The following is a 23,879-nucleotide window of genomic DNA, read 5'->3' as shown; positions in this document are numbered from 1 at the left end:
TCTTGAGTTAGACCTTGCACTATTGAATTTTGCGTCGGTGCATTCCAATATTGTTCAAGAAGTAATAATGATGATGTTGTACTTACGCCCGGCGAAAAAAAAAACAAACAGAATCTTACGCACATTACATGAGCAATAATTTTCAGCTGCAAGAATGCGCGGCGGCCTGCACATATCAAAATGCATATGTTTGTATGCAACTCATTCGCACTGCAAACAAATATTAATCGGGATGCCCTTCACAGACAGAGAAACAAGAAATATTGCAGTTATTCTATGCATGAGCTCTGCGCCGCCTGGAAGAAAGTTGGGAAGCGATACGCGGTAAGGGTTGTGTTTTCCGTGCGATATGCTTACTAACATTTCTTCCATAGTGCAAGCTAAAGATCGCAGGGGTCTGCAGTGAGCAAAGAAAAGTACGTTGAAAGGCAGGCCAACTGCTCTATCAATTTTTTTGTGTGCAAGCGTTGCTAGCCGAATTCCCCTTTTGTTCACATATATACATCGGTCAAACTGGTTTTGTAAGAACACGCGCCTCGGAGAGCATCAAAATTTTTTTATTGGAGCCATTTCACCCCACCTCGCTTTTTCAGTCATGTAATTTCACCTTTGAAGGCCTGGTAATCTTGCACAGTCCCCCTAGCCAGACCACGCGAGGAATCTCGGAGACGTATATCATATAAAACACCGCACTTTGTTAAAGTCGATGAACTCTCACTATCGCTACAACACAAGAATTGGAACATAATAATTAACTGTAAACACGCCCAGCGGTTAGTCCTTTTGCACCTTTTTGTGACATGCGCGATGAACACCCATTTTTACGTATGTTTGTTAACACGTGCGATAACCATTCAGTCATGAATGGATATTTCCGGTGTGTGTATTTCTTTCCTTGTCCTACTTCTTTTTTTTTTGCCTTGTAGGCTTCATTCCAACCTGCAGTTACAGTGCCCAGGGAAGTGTGTAGGTGTGGAAGCTGCGAGCGACGCGCAGTGGTCCAGTGAATGCATTTCATTTCACGAAATTGCGCCTATTTTCATCTTGGTTTAACAGCGCCCACGGGACGAGGACGAAGGAAAGGAACTCTCTTTGGCGCTATTCAGTCAAGATAAACCCATGCTAAGTCGCTCGAGTTTGCATTCTTGTGCGTTTATCTCTAAAGCACTCTTTAAAGATACCAGAATCGTACAATTTACATATAAGCAGTGTCAAAAGACATTAATCCTTAATGAATTCACTACTTTATGGACAGTGCTTGCACCTTTTTGAGAACAAAGTTATACTGTTTTTCTTATATGCTGAACGCAGACTGACTCAAAAGGATACTAATAATAAACTGACTCTTTTGAGCCGCTCAGCTGGTCGAACAGGGAGACACGTGCAAATCGTAGACAGACCATCCCAGCCAAACACTGAAGTTGGTGTGCGAATCACGCAGTAATATATTCAACCTTACCGAGTTCATTTGAGCTCAGAAGTGCTGGCATGGTGCAAACGGAAAGTTTAAGCGTGAGGCCCGCGCGCTCGTCGCCATGGCTGCTGCGGCATACCAAATTTTCCCATAAGCGATTGTGCGCCCGTTGGCGGCGCTAGTGTGCTTGAAAAGGTCTATTCGCAGCAAACCCACGCAGGAAATGATGAGTGAGGTGAAGCTTCCTTCTATTCATCCGTTCAAATCGTGCTCCAGTGTGACTGGAGTGAACGGACGGGTGAACAGACAGACATACCCACGGACGGACAGAGGGACAGACAGACGGACTGACACCTTTCACCACTTATCATTTACTCTGTGGATACAGTGTGAGTTTTTTTTTAATGCTGGGCAAATATTTGTCTCACGATGTTACGCTCCGGCCTCGGCGCTGTCCACACCCCCAATGCACACTATTGGCTCGTATCGTGCCCCGTCTCGTCTTCCCGAAACGCGGGTGGTGTGCATATAGGCGGCGGGGCGCGCCTACGGTACTCATTCAAGGGCGTCTCCTCTCCGTCCAGCACAACGATGGCACCAAGCAATAAAGACACACTTTAACTGTACACTCACTTCCTTTGGTTCTCCCTCGTTCAATAAATAAGAATAATAAAGACAAAATACTAATTAGGCATTCCCAAGCAAGGCCCAATTACGCAGCATTCTCATGCTAACCCCCTCTCCACTCTATGACGCATTTATTTGTATTCCCCCTGTGGGAAGACACGAGCGCCCATTTTTTTCTTTCAAACGTAGACCTATAAATTTCGCTCCTAGCTCAGATTACTTGCTCACAGCATGTGGGCTCTTTTGTATCACCACACTAGTTGTACCTCGACTCATTATCAGAATCATGGCAACTTTGTATTTGAATAAGCCATCGAACTTTCCCCACACCCTTCATCTACTAGTTCCCTTTTCTTTTACTGTTCTCTCTACCTTTTATTTCTAGTTTTATTGTATGCTTATTACATGCGTATGCTATTCAGTTTTTACAATGACATATTATTGAGCGTATACATCAGCGCCAGTGTGGGTCACAGCTTTGTTTATTAGTCTCTTTAGTATGATGTGGCTTTTCAAGATGTGCCGAATGGAAATCATGAGTATGATCTCCTATATATTCGTCTTTTTAAGTGTGAATACACTTTATAAGCGACCCCAAACCATCCACCGCCGTCGGCGGCGTCCGCAGTCTTCTCTCCATCTTTAAAAGAAAGAGGACTTGGCGGGCCGCAGCGCGACGCTCTACCGAATAAGCCACGGACGCGACGCTGAAATCGGTGTCAGTAACGCGCCTTATATCTTTAACGCCGCTGCGCGCGTGCCTCTCCCCCTTCGCTCGCTCCTCCGCTCTCGCCCGCTGCAGCTTCGCGCGCACCCCTCTCTCTCGCGCGCCCGCCTTCTCTCTCAGTCTCCCGTCGAAAGCGGGTCGCGCGATGGATGTCCCGGAGGCAACGCTACCATCTACAACGAATGCAGTACAATCGAATGCCAGCACTGCACCCGTCGTTGGAGGTGACGGTACCGCGGTGGTTTCGCCGACGTTGGAAGACAAAGCGGCGCTGCGAAGGGCTCGTGAGACCAAACGTAAGCGGGCGAAGCGTGCAGCGGATGCCGAACTGCGTGCTCGCGAGGCCGAGTGCAAGCGGGCGAAGCGTGCAGCGGATGCCGAACTGCGTGCTCGCGAGGCCGAGGACAAACGGGCGAAGCGTGCAGAGGATGCCGAACTTCGCGCTCGCGAGGCCGAGGTCAAGCGGGCGAAGCGTGCGGCGGATGGTGAACTGTGCGCTCGCGAGGCCGAGATGAGGCGTCAGCATCGAGCCGCGAACGCGGCCCATGAAGCTGAACGACAACGCAAGCGTCAGGTGGAGAAGGGCGATGAAGGCCGGCGTCAAGACGCCACTCGCAATCGTCAACGGCGAGTGGACGTTCTCGAAGCCGTTCGAGCCAGTGAACGTGCCGCGCGGGAGAGGGTGTGAGCCCTGGACTTTGCTCGTCCGGACACGCGTTTCAAACGCGACTTTGTGGATCGCAGCTTCGGTCACAGCTGCGCCGTGTGTGACCGGCTGTGGTTCGATAACAACCTGAGCTACATTTCCGGCGTGAGGAACGAGACCAACAGGTTGAACGCGCTGCGGGTTCTTTGGAACGAGTTCGGAAGACGGTCGGGCGAACACCGATGCGACGACATGGATGCGCAAGACTCGCGGCTGGCTCCCTTCGGTGCGTTCCGGGTGTGTGCGTCTTGCCGAGAGTCCCTGCTGGCCGGGCGGGTTCCGCCGTTGAGCAAGAGCCACGGCTACGCGTACCCGCCTCGTCCCGCGAACCTCCCCGATCTGAACCCGGTGGAAGAGCGCCTCACCTCGCCTCGACTCCCCTTCATGAGCATCAGGCGGCTCACGCGGGGCAACGGTCAGTACGGCATTAAGGGACAGATCGTGAACGTGCCCATCGACGTTCCGAGCGTGTGGAGTGTCTTCCGCGGCTGGTTCCCGAGGGCGTTGCGATAGACGTGCACGTGAACCGGAGGCTGGTGAGTCCGGCTACGTACAGGCGCGGACTGGTGAAGCGCGGTAACACCTTGGCGTGGTTGAAGCACCTGAAGCATGCGCCGTTGTATGTCGCTAGCGGCGTGCGCATCGACTGGAGTCGGCTGGGTGTCTTCGATGACGATGATGCAGCCGTTTGTGAAGGTGAACGCGCCCAGGGGGGAGACGACGCGGATGACATCGAGACTGTCCTCGAGAACATAGATTTGGACGACCCCGTGCAACTAGCCATTGCCTTCAATGCCATGTCAAAGACGATCTTTTTTAATGATGAGGGTGAGCAACGACCGCGCGCTCTCTTGATGAGAGATGATGGAGAGCGAAGCGGTGAACTGGACGATGCCGCTGCCGCTGACAAGCTGATCGATCAGTCGCATAGCCTGCACCTCGCTCCGGGTGAGAACCGCGTCCCACTGGCGCTCTTCATGGGTGCGTATGCGGAAGAGCTCGCCTTCCCCACGATATACATGGGCGTGGCTCACAAGATCATCGGTCCGCGTTTCACGCCATTCGCCATGGCCAGCAGCGAGATACGGTGCACCGACCGGCGTGGAGCAACGCCGGAGCGCGTCTTGTACATGGCCGCGAAGGTGATGCGGTACAACGTTGCGGAAAGCAACATGATGTTTCGCACCAACGAGACCACTGGTTCCATCACGCGCGAGCAGCTCGAGAGTGGCGGTAAGAAGTTCCTGGAGGAGGTGCTGGACCGCGACCTCGCATTCATGCGGGGCGTTCCAAATACGGCCCAGTACTGGCAGGATCGCAGGAGTGAACTTTACGCAATGATCCGCCAGTTGGGCAAGCCGCACGCGTTCCTGACCATGTCCGCGTCCGAGGTCTACTGGGAGCGCCGGCTCGAGACCCTGGAGCGGCTGCGGGTTGGGCCCGACGGCACGCCTCGGCCCGTGTCCGAGATGATGGCCTGGGAGCGCGTGGAGCTCATGAACGAAGACCCTGTTGCCTGCGCGATGTACATCAACAGGATCTTCGACGTCATCATGAACGTGCTCGCCCACCGAGACTGCTCGCCGTTCCGCCCGTACGTGATCCGGGATTACTTCAAGCGGGTGGATTTCCAGCAGAGAGGAAGCGCGCACGTGCACGTGATCCTGTGGCTCGAAGAAACGCCCGACGAGGAGCTCACCGGTGAGAAAGGTGCCATGCCCAAGACCCTCGAGATAGTGGCCGAACTCTTCACGCTCGACACTACGCTCCTCAGGCGGCCACGCACGCAGACGCATCAGCACACCCGCACGTGCTACAAGCGCGGCCGCACCAAGTGCCGGTTCGGGGCGCCCTTCATGCCCAGTGATGAAACGAGGATCATGGTGCCGTTTCTACCTGCGTCAGAGGGAGACGATGCGGAGAGTGAGCGTGAACGTCAGCGTCTCAAGGCCCTCAAGAAGAAGTATGATGAAATGCACGAGGACCTCGAGTCCGGCGACTTTGAGGATCTCGCCTCATTCCTACGCGCTTTCGGCCTGCACTCCGAGAAGGAGTATATGGATGTCCTGCGCGCCGGCCTTTCGCGACCCTGCGTCCTCCAACGAAGGACCCCGGCGGAGAAGTTTGTGAATGCATTCAACGCGTGGATAGGCTGGGTCTTGGATTCGAATATGGATATGCAGATAATACTCGATCAATACGCGTGCGCTTCCTACGTGGTGGACTATGTCAATAAGTCCGACCGCGGAATGTCCAACCTCAAACGCACCGTTGCCGAGATCCTCAAAACGAATCCCAACGACGACATCGAAGCCGTGATCCGCAAGCTCATGTGGACATCCTTAAAGGAATTGAAATGTCGGCACAGGAGGCGGCCTGGTTTCTACTCAAACAGGACATGTCGCACAAGAGCCGGGAGGTGGTGTACGTCCCCACGTGCTACCCCGAAGAACGGGTGCGCGTACGCAAAACGCGTGCAGAGTTGGAGGCGCTCCCTCCGGGCTCCGCCGACATCTGGAAAGCGAACCTTGTGCAAAAGTACGAGGCCAGGCCGCCTACCCTCAACGACGTATGCCTCGCCGACTTCGCCAGCAAGTACCGGCCGGCGAAGGGTGATTGCCGCTACGTGCTCAGGGTACGGCCGGCTGTGTACACTACCGCGGATACAACCCCGGTGACGATGTGGAGTCGTATATGCGGGAAAATTTCCTTCTATACGTCCCGTTCCGAAGCGAAACGGTTTATGTGTTGGATGGTAATAGGTATGTGTCCATCTACGAGAACAACAAGCAGTTGATCGAAGTAAAACGAAAAGAATACAAGCCGGCGGATGACGATGCACTGGTCCAGGAAATGGTGGAGGTCCACTACGCCGAGATGCTGCGGCTTAGGCGAGAGAGATAGGAGGATGAAGAAAGAACAATGCAAGAAGAAGAAGAATGTAATGAAGATGACGGGTGCGCGCGGGTGCAAATCCCCGAACGACGAGATGCGGTTGCTAGTGTGTACGCGGGCGTGCTGCCAAACGAGCGACTGCTCTGACTGCTCAAGCAGGTCAGTACGCCGTGTGCTGCGGTACGTAAACGGCGCGGAATATTGGAACGAGAAGACTACGTCTCGATGATGCGCAGCACCAACCCCAAGCAGTACAAGTTGCTGCGCGAGATTCGGCACCGTCAGACCACGCCGGGGCAGCCTCCGCTGCGGGTCTTCTTCACGCGACCCGCGAGTTGTTCCAAGACCTTCGTGCTCAAGCTCGCCATGGACGTGTGCGGACTGCTGTGGTGCCGTTGGCGGGGAAGACGGCTCCTCCTCATCCGTCCCTTCCGTCTACAACGCATACGTGACCTGCGCCAGTACGGGAAAGGCCACCGTTGCTGTGGGTGGAACCACCGTCCACAGTGCCTTCAAACTCGTGCGGGCTGCCCGTGGAAACCAACAGGACGCCCGTCTTGAAGCCATGGGGGACGGTGGACTCCGACCTAGTGACCTGAACACCTTCCGGTGTGCCTTGCGCAGAGTCAAGTGCGTCATCATAGACGAAGTCAGTATGATGTCCGCCGACCAACTCAAACTGGTTGATTGCCGTCTGCGCCAAATCACGCAGTGTTACGGGTGTCTCTTGACCGCCGCCGTCAGCAGGTTGTGCTCGTAACTTGCATCAGGACCGACGAGAAGGGAAGTACCGGCGAGACGGTGCAGAACAGCAAATCAAAAGCTTTGGTCTACATAGTTAGACCAAAGTGGACATTCAAGTTTACAAACAAAGGTAAGAAGCCGAGTAGCAGAGTTCCGGCAGAGTCTCAATCCAGACTGCTCCACCCAGTCTCTCCCTGCGCGTTTTTAAAGGGTTCCAGACGCTTGTGTGACGTCAGGCGCCTCCAGACATGACCAAATATGGAACACCTTGTGTTCGCACCACCTACCACGCCACTGGTCACGCCACCGATCACGCGACTTATCGCGCCACGGATCACACCACCGGCGTTCCCACACTCAAGAGCCAGGTGCGAATGAGCCACGAGCTCACCGCGTTCTCGCGCACAGCACATGACGACCTTCGCGGCAGCAGCGTCTCAGGTTCCTCGGCGTCTGGGCATACACTTCTGCGCCTCTACCCCCGATACGTTTACAGGCCCGGGAGCGTTCGCACGCTGTCCGTGGTCTTGCATTTGGGCCCCAAAGGGGTTCGCGTAAAATGAAGCGTAACAGACTGCCCCCTCGCGGATGGAGATCCCGAATGGCAGGGGACAGCATCCACTGTCAACAGGGATCAGTCGTCGAAGCTCGTAGCCTTCTTAGCCTGGAGCACGGTACGTGATACCTCGCTCCAGGTCCTGTTCCGTCTCGTAAGGTAGTTCCGCCAGATTTCCCTGATGTTGTCGAGGTTCGCCGGAGGCTGGAGGCGAACCATACAATGGAATCCAGCAAATGGCGACAGTCAAAAGTGGCCAAAGACAATGGTATGAGCTCTTTTCCGGGGCGACCCCGCAGGGGCTCGTCGGTGGGGCTGGTCGCCAGGCAGCTCCGGGTGGTGAGATCATCACACCCACCGCTTCAGGTCTTTCATCAGCAAGAAGGGAAACCACAGGTTCTTCCGGTGTTCCTGCCAAGAGTTTGGAACCGACGTGGTGTCCGAAGAGATGCCAGATGACAACGAAGTCCTCTCTCTGGGAGAGCAAGATCCTCGCCATGGTAGAGCCGGTCGACTGAACAAACAATCAACGGGAAAACACAGGATAACAAAGCCACTGAAGAAGCAAGCGCGAGACACGTATCCACTGAGCTCCGCCAGGCTTACCTTAAACACAAAAGTCTCAATCTTATTACTCGCATAAAGTACTAAACACACCCCTAATTTCATTGCCCACCTAACGACGCACAGGTCTTCCAAAACTACGGAAGAAATAATAACACAAAAACCTATGTCAGGAAGAAAAACAATCGAGGACAATTTATGACCTAGGGGCTTCAGCTTAAGCCATCGGCATTGCCATTGAGACTCCCCTTTTTGTACCGTATTTCGTATGAATACTGCTGCAAAACGAGGCTCCAGCGCAGGAGGTGACCATTTTTGGAAGAAGTGGACTGGAGCCATCTGAGAGGACAGTGGTCTGTCTCTATTATGAACCTCGAGCCTGCAAGGTAGCACGACAACTTTTGCACTGCCCATACGAGACACGCACATTCTTTCTCGGTTGCGCTATACGCTTGTTCTCGCACAGTCAGCTTACGACTGGCATAAAGAACTGGGTGTTCACCGTCCTCTCCTCGTTAGCACAACACTACTACCATGCCTCGCTCACTAGCATCACACTGAACTATGAACTCTTTTGAATAATCAGGTGATTTCAGCACAGGTTGACCTGTTAAGGCGGCTTTTAATGCTTTGAAAGCCTCCTCTTTACGGTCATCCCAGATGACAGTTTGTGGCTCAGTTTTCCGGAGCGCGTCAGTTAAAGCGCTAGCTAATTCCGAATATCTCGGGATGTAACGTTGATAGTAACCTGCAACCCCCCGAAATGAGCGGATATCTGTCTTTGAGCGTGGTTGCGGGAAATCGCGTATGGCAGCCACCTTGAGCTCAGAAGGTCGGAGGCGTCCTTGTCCGATTATGTGACCTAGGTAGATCACCTCAGCTTGAGCGAGTTGGCATTTAGGTGCCTTCACAGTCAGTCCCGCTTCACGCAAACGCGTTAGAACCACTCGCAGATGTTGCATGTGTTCTGACCAAGAGGACGAATATATCGCCACATCGTCTAAGTAGGGTAAAGCGAATTCCCCTAGTCCTCGTAACACCTTGTCCATAAGGCTTGAAAAACAGTATGGTGCATTTTTCAAACCGAAGCTTAATACCTTAGGGCGGAACGTTCCCAACGGCGATATGAACGCTGCATATCTGCAAGCCCTTTCGGTGAGAGGAACCTGCCAGTAGCCTCGAACGAGATCCAGCGTGAAAATATATCGAGCTCCACTAACCCTCTCAATGCGCTCTTCAATGTTTGGTATCGGGTAAATCTGATCTTTGGTGATCGAGTTTAGCTTGCGATAATCCACGCAAGGGCGTGGATCTTTTCCCGGCACCTCAACTAAGATTAAGGGCGAAGTGTAATCGCTCTCACAAGGCTAGATCACGCCTAATTCCAACATCTTCTTCACCTCGGAATCCATAATCTCTCGTTGGCGCGGTGACACTCGGTAAGCTTTGCTACGCACGGGTTCTGAGGATGTCAGCTTGATGTCATGAGTAACAACCGAGGTTCTTCCAGGCCTATCTACAAATAAGTCCTGAAATTCTGTCAGAAGATCCTGGAGCTCGATCTTTTGCTCCGGCTCTAACTGCGCTTTCGATATTAATTCTTTGATTAGTGGTTCACCATCCTCACCGTTTATGACTGATGCAAGCCCTGGAAGTTCAACTGGAATCTCCTCGGGGATGTTCACCATCATGCATACCACTGCCTCCCGTTCTCGGTATGGCTTGAGCAGATTGCAATGATACACTTGCTGTATCTTTCGCTTTCCAGGCAGGCGTATCACGTAGTTTGTGTCAGAAAGCTTTTCAACTACGTTGGCGGGACCTTCCCACTGCACTTCTAACTTGTTTTTCTGCGACGGTCGCAGTATCATTACTTTGTCCCCGACATAGAATCGACGGGTTCTGGCTGTGCGGTCATAGTACACCTTTGACCTATGTTGCGCTTTAGCCATGGCTTGCTCTGATAGCCGTTGAGCGCTTCTTAAACGCTCCAGTAGCTTCAAAACGTACTCGACCCCTACTGGGTCTTCGGCTCGGCCTTCCCACGATTCTCGAAGCAAGCGAAGAGGAGATCGCAACGAGCGGCCGTACATGAGCTCGGCTGGTGAAAGCCCCGTTGCTTCATGCGGGGCAGTCCTTAACGCGAACATGGTAGCCGGCAAACATAGCTCCCAGTCCGTCTTCCTTTCGTAGCATAACGCCCTCAACACTCGCTTCAGAACGGAGTGGAGCTTCTCCACGGAATTAGACTGAGGGTGGTAGACTGAACTAGGAATTAGTTTTACTCCGCACCTTTCCAAAAACATAGTGGTAAGAGCACTAGTAAACACAGAGCCTTGATCCGACTGTATTTCAGCGGGAAAGCCAACTCGTGCGAATATGGAAAGGAGCGCGTTAACTATTTCAACAGAGCTAAGTTCTTTAAGTGGAACCGCTTCGGGGAACTTAGTCGCTGGGCATATCGCGGTCAGCACGTGGCGGTACCCCGACGATGTCGCCGGCAGTGGGCCTTCAGTGTCCACTACGAGCCGCCGAAACGGCTCTGTGATGATAGGCACCAGCTTCATCGGCGCCCTCGACTTGTCACCCGGCTTACCTACACGCTGACACGTGTCGCATGTCCTTACAAATCGCTCTGCGTCGCGGAAACAGCCTGGCCGATCATACTCCTGCAACAACCGTCCCTTCGTTTTCTTGACGCCTAAATGACCTGCCCAAGAACTTCCATGCGACAAGTGCAGTAAATCCTCTCGTTAAGCTTGAGGCACGACCAGCTGATCAAACATTACACCCCTTTTGTCAACATACTTCCTGTACAGTATGCCATCCTTCTCATAATAACTTATGTTTTTCGGGGCTATCTTTTCATGTACCCTGCTCTGGATGTTTGGCAAGCTCGGGTCTTTATCTTGTTGATTCCTCAAGGCCATGCCGTCTACCATTAACAGTCGCTGTAAGCTTTCCGACGTAGGCGCTACAAGTTAATCTCTGGAATGCTCTTCCAATATTTCTGATGGTGCCCGTGCCGTAGCTTCATCCTCCACGGATGGGACCCCCTGCTGTTGTAACGCTGGCGTAAGTTCGACCTCTGCTGGGGAGTCCTGCGTCAGGCCGATTTCAGCTAAAGGGGACTCGGCAACTGCCTTCGCAGCGAGTTCCCGTGCTTTCAAATGCGTTAGCGCCATCACATTTGCCTCCCCAAACAGCTGCCCTCTCTCGCGCAGCATCTTGTCAGATCTATTCGAAAACAGGTAAGGGTATGGCGGAGGGAGTGCCGGCGACACGGCAGCTTACGTCTCGAGCGTGCCGAAAGGGCCTTTGATAGTTACCTTTGCGACGGGAAGGCATGCACTACACGACTCTACAGCCTGCTTGATCCAAGCACACTCACCCGTGAACATTTGCGGTTCAACGTACGAGCTGCGAACTACGTCCATCGTAGCCGCAGAATTGCGCAGTACGCGGCATGGCTTCCCGTTCACTTCAAGGTCGCGCATGTAAGGTTCGAGAAGCTCGATATTCTCGTCCCTACCACTGATGGATAGAAACACAACTTTTGGTTTCTTACAGTGCGCCGCAATGTGACCGGGTTTATGGCAGTTATAGCAAAGGAACGGTTTCCTCGCTTCTAGCTTCCTTTGCTGTTCTAACGCAGGTTCGGTGTTCCGTTCCGACTCCGACGTATTTACGGTTCGGGCATTCCCAATTTCAGGCTCTTCCTTCGTTTTCACAGGCCCTCTTTTTGGCTTGAACCCAAAATCGGGACCCCCTTTTCGACCACTGTCACTGCCTTCGCGAGCCCGACGTGTGGCGAATTCCTCTGCTACCTCTGCGGCTCTGGCTACAGAGCTAACATCTGGCCTGTCTTGCACCCAATGCCTAATGTTCTCTGGTAACCGGTTGTAGAATTGCTCTAGTAAAAAACACTCAATAACCTTTGCGTGGTCACCGAAGGCCTTCTCCTCCTTTAGCCATTCCACCATGTTTGACTTCAGTTTATAGGCAAATTCAGTGTATGACTCACTCCTTCCTTTCTCCAATTCACGGAATTTCCGCCGGAATGCCTCCGCGGACAGCCTGTACTTCCTAAGCAAACTGAATTTTACTTTATCGTTATCGTCGACCTCCTCAGTGGATAAACGAGCGATTACTTCTGCTGCCTCGCCAGGTAAGAGTGTGAGAGAGTGCTGTGGCCACAACTCACGGGAGAACCCCTGCTTCTCACACGTCCGCTCAAAGTTCACCAAGAACAACCCAATGTCCTCTCCGAGTTTATAAGGGCGAATTAGTTCTGTCATTTTGAGCGACATGTGCACCCCTGCACTGTTTGCCTCGCTTCTCTGCCCTGCCGTTCGCACGCGCTTTATTTCAACCTCGAGTCGCTTTAACTCGAGCACGTGATCGCGTTCCTCGCGCTCTCTCGAACGTCGAAACTCGAGTCGTTTTAATTCGAGCTCCCTTTCCTCACGCTCTTTCTCTTGCTGTTCTCTACGCTCCTCAGCCTGTCTTTTTGCGGCTTCCCTTTCTCGAATTATCTCAAGGGATTCCGTCAGCTCATCTTCCTCAGCCTCCAGAGCACTAATAGACTCGATCAATCCTGGTTTCCGGAGTGCGTCAGAAACATCCAAACGCAACTCCTTTGCAAGCTGTAATAACTCCGCTTTACGCAGCAACTTCAAATTCATGGCTGTGTTCTGTGCGACCTTTCCTACTGTACACAACTATCTTGCGGCAACCCACTTTGGCGACAACAATAGTTCGAATTACCAGTTACGCTTCCTCACTGAAAAAGCCTGGCAAAACTCAGCAGACAAAGCCCCGCACTCACCACTCAACAGCCAAGAATTCCGCGTAGACCCTCGCAAACACTGCATCTGGTTGCGGCCTGGCAGATGAGACGGATCCGTGTCGCAGCTCAGCCCTCGAGTCGTCGAAATGACTGCAGCATCCCACCGCTGCCACCAGTTGTTACGGGTGTCTCTTGACCGCCGCCGTCAGCAGGTTGTGCTCGTAACTTGCATCAGGACCGACGAGAAGGGAAGTACCGGCGAGACGGCGCAGAACAGCAAATCAAAAGAGTTTAATACTACATAGTTAGACCAAAGTGGACATCCAAGTTTACAAACAAAGGTAAGAAGCCGAGGAGCAGAGTTCCGGCAGAGTCTCGATCCAGACTGCTCCACCCAGTCTCTCCCTGCGCGTTTTTAAAGGGTTCCAGACGCTTGTGTGACGTCAGGCGCCTCCAGACATGACCAAATATGGAACACCTTGTGTTCGCACCACCTACCACGCCACTGGTCACGCCACCGATCACGCGACTGATCGCGCCACGGATCACACCACCGGCGTACCCACACTCAAGAGCCAGGTGCGAATGAGCCACGAGCTCACCGCGTTCTCGCGCACAGCACATGACGACCTTCGCGGCAGCAACGTCTCAGGTTCCTCGGCGTCTGGGCATACACTTCTGCGCCTCTACCCCCGATACGTTTACAGGCCCGGGAGCGTTCGCACGCTGTCCGTGGTCTTGCATTTGGGCCCCAAAGGGGTTCGCGTAAAATAAAGCGTAACAGCAGCGACTCACCGAACCCTTCGGTGGACTGGACGTCATCCTCTGCGGGGACCTGCGGCAGTTGCCACCCGTGCGTGCCAGCGAGATCTTCAAGTGGCCCCGCAGTGCTGATGGTCTCCTCGGATTCAGCGCTGTCACCCGGCATCATCTCAAATACTTCCCGCTCGTGGGAGTCGTGCACCAGTCTGACGTCACCTTCTCCGCGGTCCTCACCAAGATTGGGGACGGCCGCGCGCTCGAGCCCGAAGAAGTAAAGCTTCTCGAATCCAGGTTCGTCACGGTTGAAGAAGCCGCCGAGCGCGCGCCCTCGGCCGTGCGCATCTTCTACTCGAACGCGATGTCACGCGTTTCAACGAGACCGTGGCCCGTTCGCAGGACGACTTCGTGGTGCTTCGCGCGCGTGATCGGTACCTCGGCTGCAAGACACCGCATCTGCTCGAGAATGCCAAGCGGAGGGTTGCCCGCATGGTTCCCAGCGAGTTTGCAAATCTGCCCGGGGAAGTCATGGCCGTGGTTGGCAAGCCCTAAATGATGACTCATAACATCGATCTCGTGGATGGTCTGGTCAACGGTGCGGTTGGAGTCTTGCGCCTGTGTAAGCTCGCCGGCCCGTTGCCCGATGATGGAGATGGAGTGGATGAAGAAGGAGAAGGAGACGGGGATGAAGAGACGCGCGTGAGGCGACTGCGGCTCGAGTTTGATGTGTCCGGTACTAGAAAGCTCACGCGTGCGCGCGCCGCTCGGGCCGTTCACGAGGCCCGTACCAATGGCTATGACGTGACCAGCGAGAACTGGATACCCATCGAGATGCAGTCGGCCACCGTCACGGTAGATCGAAAGGCCGGCATAGCTTGTAAACGGACGCAGTTCCCCCTTGTCCAGGCCAGCGCCATCACCGTGCACAAATCTCAGTGGGGAACCTACGCCTCGGTCGTGTACGACTACTCCAAGACGCACCCGCAGAAGCTCGTCTACGTTGCGCTCTCTCGGTGTACCAACCTCAACGGACTATACCTCACCAACGCTGAGGGAGACCACACCTTCTACCTCAAGCAAGACACCGACAACCCCGACAAACCCATGCTCGATGAGTTTCGGAGGCTCGAGAATCACCGTCTCGTCACCGTCACGCAGCGCTACCTCTCCGCTCTGAGGGACCAACATTTCCGCAGGGTGTGCGAGGGTGGCTGTAGGGAGTTCACGCTCCCGCTCCTAAACGTCCGCTTTCTCTCGGCGCATGCACTGGACGTTGCCAAAGACCCCGTACTCTCCATTGTTGATCTCCTCTGCCTCATGGAGACCTGGAACCGCTCCTCCGGTGACTGCGCTGCCGATGTCTCCCTGAGTGGCTACGATCGCGGGACCCGGGCCCTCGCCGAGAGAAGGGCTGGTGGAGTGGACGTCTTCCTAAAGCGCTACCGGCCCTTCAGTGAAGAGCTCAGGCAACAGCAGGACCGGACCCAACTCCTCGTCTTACAGCTTGCCGACCTCGCTCCTGATGCATCGCCGCGAACGTGTCCCACTGACGACCCATGCTCATTTGCCCGGAGTGGAAGCTGGGGCGAGTACTGCGGCGTGTGCTTGGTTGGACACGTCTACGCCAACGTCCTCTCGCATGCCGTGTGTACTTCGCCGCTCCGAGATGACTCGCCGTGCGCCTCCGTCTACACCAGTGCCTATTCCAGCGATGCCGTCCTGGTTGTGACCGTCTACCTGGCCCCGAACCTCTCGAGAGATGACGTCTTGGAGCACATGGATGCGGCGATGGAAAGTGAGTCTGTGCGCACGCGTCCCTCGGTTCCTTTGGGGTAACTTTAACGTGGACGTTAGAAAGGACAATGGCTGGTTGGTTGACCACATGCTGAACAATTACTCGATGACGTGTCTGTCTCTCGAGTTTCCGACCACGATCAACGGTGGCTTCATAGACTTGGCGTTCAGTAGGAACTGTACGGTCCGCTCCGTCTTGCCGGATCCGCTCACCGTACAATTCTCGGATCACAAAGCGCTGGTACTAACCGTGAGCTACAACGATAACACGAATAGGTATTAATCTGTAGTGTAGTTTGTGTGTGTGTGTGACGCGCTCGCGATGTGTGCATTTAATGCATCGTACGAAAATCGTGAAGTGTAAATATATAATACTTCATATATAATGTATCTGCGTACAAATGCTTCATGACAAACAACACTTAAATTCATTAATTACACTTTATACATCATCATCAGTAATAAAACTCCCAAGCATTTCCCCGAGGGTGAACATGGTTAGATGCGACTGCACGGGGTGAAGCTATGAGGGGGAGTAAAGTTAAAATCCGTTGGCATTTGCCAGTGAGTTAACGTAAACTCCCCCGTGTGATCAAATTGCGATTTCCAGGAACCATTACACCATAAAGGCACCATAGTGTGATTAATAAATATAATAGTGCGAATTAATAAATATCCCTCATAGCATCACCCCGTGCATTCGCACTTAACCATGTTCAGCCTTGGGGAAATGCTTGGGAGTTTTTTATTGACACAGCGTGTTTTAGTACATAGTTTTCAGTCTGTTACAATGAATACTTGAGCCGTACTTTTTGTATATTATAAAATAAATAAATGAGGTTGAACTTCGACTACGCCCCGGGGGAGGGCTTAGATGGCGTGTATTCGCAGTGGAGGGCATCAGGCTTGCGTTGTGTTTGAATGATCTAATTCTTGTTCGCTTGCTCACTTGTAAGCTTCAATAACACAGACGCTCTTGCTCATGTCAGACCTATACACAGGCGAGTTTCTTATTTTTTTTACGTGAAGGGGTCACAGCTGCCAGATGTGTTAGATTGAGAGCGCCGATAGTGGCTGCACGTGCTCTTGCTGTGGCTTCACGTAGTTTTGGTGTCTATGCCTACTTGTGCATGTCTTAGGTAACTACTGCTACCACTGCTCTTTTTCTGACCAATCGGCAACCGTCGCCACTATATAAGTTCAAATAACTGCCGTCAACATAGCTAACGCTGACTAAATGCATATATAAGAAGTGGGAGTCGCGTTGAGCTTGAAGTGGTCACCTCAGACGAAGTGAAGAAGAAAGATAACTTCTCTATACAATGATGAAAATAATAGATAAGTAAGTAACATTCATCTTTCATTAGTTGAGATGGTTGTCAACAAATAACAGCCCTCAAGATCACTTACCCGCCACAGCCTAAGCGAGACGTCACTGCCCACTCTGTACCCCGCCGCGGTGGTCTAGTGGGTAAGGTACTCGGCTGCTGACCCGCAGGTCGCGGGTTCGAATCCCGGCTGCGGCGGCTGCATTTCCGATGGAGGCGCAAATGTTGTAGGCCCATGTGCTCAGATTTGGGTGCACGTTAAAGGACCCCAGGTGGTCGAAATTTCCGCAGCCCTCCACTACGGCGTCTCTCATAATCATATGATGGTTTTGGGACGTTAAACCCCACATATCAATCAATGAACTGCCCCACTCTGTGCTGGTGTCACATCCAATCCATTCCATGACCCACCGTCCTCTCAAAATTACATCGCCAGCCACTGCTGATGTCATTACGCCCGCCTATGGGCCATCCATACTATCACAAACAGCCTAAGCATCACAAGGTGAAGCCCAAAAAAGAGCTAGGTATCCCTGGCAAGGCATCACTTGAGTTTTCATAATGCGTTAGGTGGCCCCAAATACTTAAGGGAAAAGGTGTCGCTATGACCAGTTCCCTTTGGGGTGGTGCCCTGGTGACTTCTACGCTGTCAATTCATGACCACATGCAAACATAACGTCAATTTGTGGCGCCTTTGCTTGTATTCTCTTTGCTTAGTCAGATATCTTGTATCTCCCGCTCACCAGTAACAAATGGCAGCAGTATACTAGGTTCAATGTTCCCAAGCATTATCCAGCTTTGTGGCCCGTTTTAAATGCGAAGCATCTCTTAGCGAACTTCGGCGACATTGAACGTATCTATCTATCTATCTATCTATCTATCTATCTATCTATCTATCTATCCATCTATCTATCTATCTATCTATCTATCTATCTATCTATCTGTCTATCTATCTATCTATCTATCTATCTGTCTATCTATCTAGCCGCCTACGACCTTTAGCTCTCCTGACTGTTTCAATAACGGTATCAATACCAAACTTGATATGGCTTAACATGACTGTATGAAGAACATATTTGACTAGTCATAACATGAAAATCATCACATTACATCAATGTCATTATTTACATATCATGTTCCTGCAGCTCTTGAGGTGATTTCCTTCACATCGCATGTGGCGAAACTAGTATGGTATGACATAATTGCATGGCGAACACAAGCGACAGACCCTAGCATGAAAATTATGACATGCGTGTCTTGTAACTACATGACTACACGCCACGCTCACGATGCGCTCGTGGGCGTTTCTCGAGCGTCACATATACAAAACTTGGTATTACGGTACGTGAATCGATGGCGAAGGTATGTGACCAATGCAAACATGATAATCATGAGATGCATGTCGTATCACAACATGATTACATGCTACGTTCATGATGCGTTCGTGGCCATTTCGATAGCTTCACATGTCCCAAATTCGTTATTACGTGAGACGAACGGACGACATAGGTAAATGACACATCAAAAACATTATAATCACGACATGCGCGTCATGTAACACCATGGCGACATGCTACACTCATGATGCGCTCGCAGCCGTTTCACTAGCTTCACATATGCATGCCGAATTTGAACTACGTCACGTCAATGGTTGACGAAGGTATGTCACTGGTGCAAACTCGATAATCATGAAATGCGTGTCATGTGACAACATGACAACATGCCACAGTCAAGGCACGAATAAAGTTTGACGTGATGCAGTGCGCGTGCTCACCCGCATTCATTTCGTCGCATCACGCCGGCATTGCCATGTCAGGCGCCGGTCCTGCCATATACTCGCAGGCGAGCGTCGTGCTGCGTTGCTTTGACGTATGCGCAATTGAGCGCTTCCGGCTTCCCTCCATCACGATGCGAGGTAGATGCCGTTTTGTCTGGGTAATGCATCCACGCAAAAAGCAGCACGTGGCGATTCGCTCCAGTTGCCGTAGGGCCGCGCCGACGGACGCTGGTCACACAGGTCGTGCCTAGCGTCCGACTCTAGAGTGCTCGCGCTTTGCTAACGTAGCGTCGCTGTCACCAGCGTTAGCGTGCTTCAACGCTATATAGGAGTGTATCGGGCCCTTCATGATGTGCTCGCGGCCATTTTGCTAACTCCCCATATACCAAATGTGATGTTACGTGACGTCAATAGATGAGAAAAATAAATGAGTGGTCAAACATGGTAATCCTGAAACGCGTGTCATGTAAGAACATGACAACATACCACGCTCATAGCGTGCTCGCGGTCGTTTCGCTAGCTCCACAGATACTATATTTGGTGTCACGTGACGTGAACAGATAACGAAGGTAAACGACGCATCCAAACATGATAATCATGACACGAAAGTCGTGTACGGCATCGTTTACCTACACCTCGTAATGTTGTGCTGATTTTAAAGTGACATATCAACCTATCTCATTCGTCCTTCGCATATAATTGATTCGCACTGTACGTGGGTTCTGAAAATTTTTCGTTCTTGTTTACGCGGCTTTTCGGAAAGTTGTTTAAGCCTACCCATGACGAAGCAATTTCGACGCACCTGCTATCTACATTGTAACTGATGGTATAGGATGATAGAATGGTTTGACGCTGTTCAAAAGCAGGTGGGTGCAGCTTGGCCAAGGTGGCCGACAGCGCGCTATAACCTCGAAGACACTGCGATGCCAGATGACGTCCTTGCTTGGCGAGGAATTTGATCTGTGAGCTTTATTTTATTCATAGCCTAAACAGGTTTGCTGTTAAAGCGATGTCTTTAAAGAAAAACCTCTCTTAACGTGCTCGAAGATGATGTAAACATTTCGTCTCACTGCAGCATCACAGTTTTTCTTGGCACCTTTGCTGACCACCCATTCAAGGCATCTTTGACAGTGATAAAGTTTTGCTCCTATACCTTAGAAGTTTAATTGGAAAAGGCACCGTTCGATCGAAGGAAGAAAAACAATACGTCATGTTTGCCAAGAGGAGCCACTGTGACCAACTTCTCAACATGAGCACAATGGCCTACCTACAGCAAATTCGGCTTTAAACAACGCGCGCGCCTCTTTAGATTTTGCCGAAGCAACAACATTGCTTATCGGTTTTGTCACCAAAAAAAAAACAGCTCTGTCTTCTCTGGCTGCATTAGTGGTGTTTTTTATCGTCTTCATGGCTTCATGCTTTTCCTTAATGCGTTTCTGAAGTCGGCGCATTTCAACACAGAATGCCTTTTTGTGTGCAGGCTAACATGTGGACTGGCCAGCCTAACCACGGCTCCATCAGGTGTGGCGATCGATGCGGCTGTTCACTACATCAGCATGTCCTTCAACATCCAGTCGCAAGACATCGGACTGCTCTCCTATACAAACTGGATGATGTGAGTAGCTTGTAACCTTTTGTTTCAATCAGGTGTTTTGGCCGTGGGACCAGCCTTTGTCAGCCGAGGGGCCCACTGTCGAAATTTTGGATGAAACTGTGCTCAAACCCTTTTTACAGTATCAGAACCTCCGACATGCATCCTATAGCCGTCATGCATATACATAGATATAAGGATTAACTGGAAGCACTGCATTAAGGAACCAGCCGCAAAGTATACGTATGCATCTTTCTAACAGGTGAGATTTCTCTGCCAGACTGCTAGATATGGTGTACTGAAGTGAACTGAACATATCCGCCGCAAAGGAACAGCACGTTAAATCCTAGGCGTTAAAGTTGAAAAAGAAAAGTTAACCATTGAACAAGGGGGACATTAGCTGTGCTGTCAGACAGTGGTCTGCAAAAATAAATAAATAAATAATGCTAGCTTATTTTCAATTGGACATTAGGAACAAGTGAATCAAAATGCATGCGTGCTTTACCCACTATTTTTCTTTTTCTCTTTCTATCTTGAAGACGACGGTTTATTTCCGTACAACGTGATCGGCTTCGGACCGTCATTATCGGCGTACAGTGCCATGAAGTTCATAAAACACCAAATTATCAACGTTCAAACGAGAGATGTCAGAGAAATCTTGGGACTAGACCTAGAGAAAGCTTTTGACAATCTCTCTCATGCTTATATTGTCAAATCCAACTCTAGTTTCGGCTTTAGGCCTACACTACATGCAATCATCATCTCTTTCCTCAAAAGGAGAAAGGTCATGATTAGAATAGAAGATCTGAAATCTGAATCCTTCATTCTTGGCTCTCCAAAGGTGTGCCACAAAGTTCAGTGGTCTCACCCCTTCTGTTCAATACTTCTCCTTGTGAGCTTTCCACGAAACTCTGGCAAATACAAAGCATATGTCATACCCTTGACGCCAATGACATCACTGTTCTGGTGCACGGGTGGCAGTGAGGGTATAGTAGAAGAAAAACTCCAACAGGCTGTAGAATACACTGAATCTTCTCTTGGTGATACTGGACTCCGACTCTCTCCAACTAAATCTAAACTTCTGCTTTACAGACCCAATAGAAGGGTTGTAAAGCCTCAAGGCGGCGTCTCTCTTTCAGATATAAGTATAGTGCTTCGCACTGGCTCTGGTCATAACGTGCCAAGGGTAGAGGTAATCAAAGTACTTGAAATGTTTATCGAGGCAAATGGCACAAATAGGCACACCATAAACAAGCTAACGGGTGAACCGTCAAGCATCATTCGGCTTATTCTTAGGGTCTCGAACTCTAGAGGTGGCACTAGAGCGGACAGTTTGTTAATGCAATTCAACGTTTCCTTAATAAACCGAATTATTTACGTTGTTGCCATGCACTGGAGAGGGTTAAGAAGAATCTCCAGATTCGCAAAAGCATCAAAAAAGTGCTGGGGTCCTTTCGAGTACTAGTATGAAGCACCTCATGCTGTTGGGTGTGCACAACACGTTGGGAGAGATCATCGAGGATCAGCATACGAATCAGATGGCCAGGCTCTCCTCCTCAGCTACAGGCAGGACCATCTTGACAATCCTAGGGTATAATGCGGCAGAACAGGAACGTTTTCAGTCTCTCCCTATGAAGCAAAGAATGAGCATTATGGTAACTTCGTTCCCCCGCAACGTGCACCAGCAGTACAATGCGAACAAATGGAAAGCCAGGGGTTACACATTGCTAAAGAGTGTTCATACAAACCCAGAGTCTGCATGCTTCGTAGGCAGTGGCATTATGGTCTAACAGCCAACTGCTCGATCGTGGCAGTTGACCACGCAGGTTGCGTTATTTACATCGTGTCTATCAGCAGCACCACTCCCGCTAAAGCTGACCAGGCAACTTTAGCTCTCGCTCTCCTTGACGACTCCCGACAACAAATCTATACAGTCTTACGAGTGGCTGTGCGAGCCTTTGCATCTGCATCGGAACCGGCTGAAGTAGTTCGCACTTAGGTCATAGGGATATTTATGAACACGTCACAATTCTATTTTCGACTCATCTAAAATCGCAATTCCCCTCCATGTCAAAACTAAACGCGATCACCCACACACGAGCACGAGAGCTTCCTCACCGTTCTGGGCAGCCTGCGGGGCCTTCAGACTCCAACCTAATAAAATTTAGGGATGGTGTCCTGACTTTCAACAAAGTGACCAAACATTATCAGCTGCACAAAAGGGTCTTCCCCCTTCTGATATGAAATTTTGTAGGGACAAGGCATCTACCCTCCGCATGCTTCAAACCAGATCGCACCCCAGTCTTCGTTCCCACAGCCAGTTAATTGAAGGCATTATTCCAACATGCCCAGATTGTGGTGCCGTACCTACGTTAGACCACATGCTCTGGCCGTACCCCTCATTACGCAATGCTGAGCACATGACCAAAGGGGAATGGAGCTCTGCGCTCAGGAGCTCAGAACTTGCACGTCAACTCTCGGCTGTCCAGTGAACCCACGAGGCGGTGATGAGGCTCCGCCTACCCGTTCCCACATGGGAGCAGCCCCGTGCTCTACCTTCTTGAGGCAGTGTTCTTTATGACCTCAATAACGTTCTTGGTCTTTCTGTTGTCTGCCTTCCTATCTCCCAGTCTCTCTGCTTGTGTGTATGTTTGCCTGTGTGTCTGTCTACATCTGTTCTTTAATTTGTGTATGGCAATGCGCAACGTTTTTGCTTCATATTTTCTTTCCTCTGTGCCGGGACAGGGACCTTCACTCACGTGTTTAGATATGTGACAATTCTTATAATACAAGCAAAAGCGACCGCCATGCGTGAAACAATAGAATGCAATGATGAAACCATTTTTTAAAATGTGGGAATATGAAATGACAAGTCCCGTCATTATCGAAATTCTGATGCTGCTGATATGGCTTTGAATGCCAGAAGTGACTGATCACGGACAAATCGACGGTGTAAGAAGAAAAGTTATTGAATGGTGCCGTATAGAAATAAGCATTTGACTCGCGCACTATCAAGGACCTAGTTTTGTTCCCCCAGTTCTCCGTGCACTTTATGGTGCCAGCTTTTGCATGAACCAAGCCGTCATTGCCACTCATTGTAGGTTCCCCTACGAATGCTAACAAAAAGCGAAAAAAAAATTTACTGTCAAAACAGAAAAAGGCACAGGTCAGCTGTTGCATCCGAGCAGAAATAGTGAAACGCAGCGCTGTTGTTTCCGAACAGGCCGATATTGGACGTTCTAAGCACAGTCCATTTTTCAAAGTATGGGTGGCCGGTGTAAAACAACCACATAACAGCTTATTCGAGGCAACAGTGATGTTAAGTCATTCGATTGCGACACCAGTTAAAAATAAAAAATGACGACGTGCAACTGAAATGTTCCATGATAACCTGATATGCGACATGATAAGTACAGAGATAGCAAAAAGAAAGGTGATTTATGGCTGGAAAAAAAAGAGAAAAAATATACGAGGAAATTTCTTCTCAAAGTAATATTTGAACCTGCATTAGAAGCATCCAAGCACGAGCTGCTAGCAGAGCAAAAATAGCCTGGGAGTGAAAAAGGAAAGCGGGGAGATAAGAAAGAAAGGGAGGAGAAGGAGTACAA

General features: G+C 50.9%; 1 protein-coding gene across 1 annotated transcript in view; it reads left to right on the top strand.

Moving 5' to 3' along the window:
* Positions 1-23,879, top strand: part of LOC119169426 (putative sodium-dependent excitatory amino acid transporter glt-3) — a 66,887-nt gene that overhangs the window by 16,682 nt on the left and 26,326 nt on the right. Inside the window, exon 8 of the mRNA XM_037420502.2 lies at positions 20,161-20,295. Coding sequence (XP_037276399.2) covers positions 20,161-20,295 — 135 coding nt within the window. The remainder of the gene's footprint in view (positions 1-20,160; positions 20,296-23,879) is intronic.

This window comes from Rhipicephalus microplus, chromosome 2 (genome assembly GCF_043290135.1).
Source record: "Rhipicephalus microplus isolate Deutch F79 chromosome 2, USDA_Rmic, whole genome shotgun sequence".
NCBI lineage: Eukaryota > Metazoa > Arthropoda > Arachnida > Ixodida > Ixodidae > Rhipicephalus > Rhipicephalus microplus.
The sequence above is the reverse complement of the archived record's forward strand: the minus strand, read 5'-3'. Positions and strand labels throughout refer to the sequence as shown.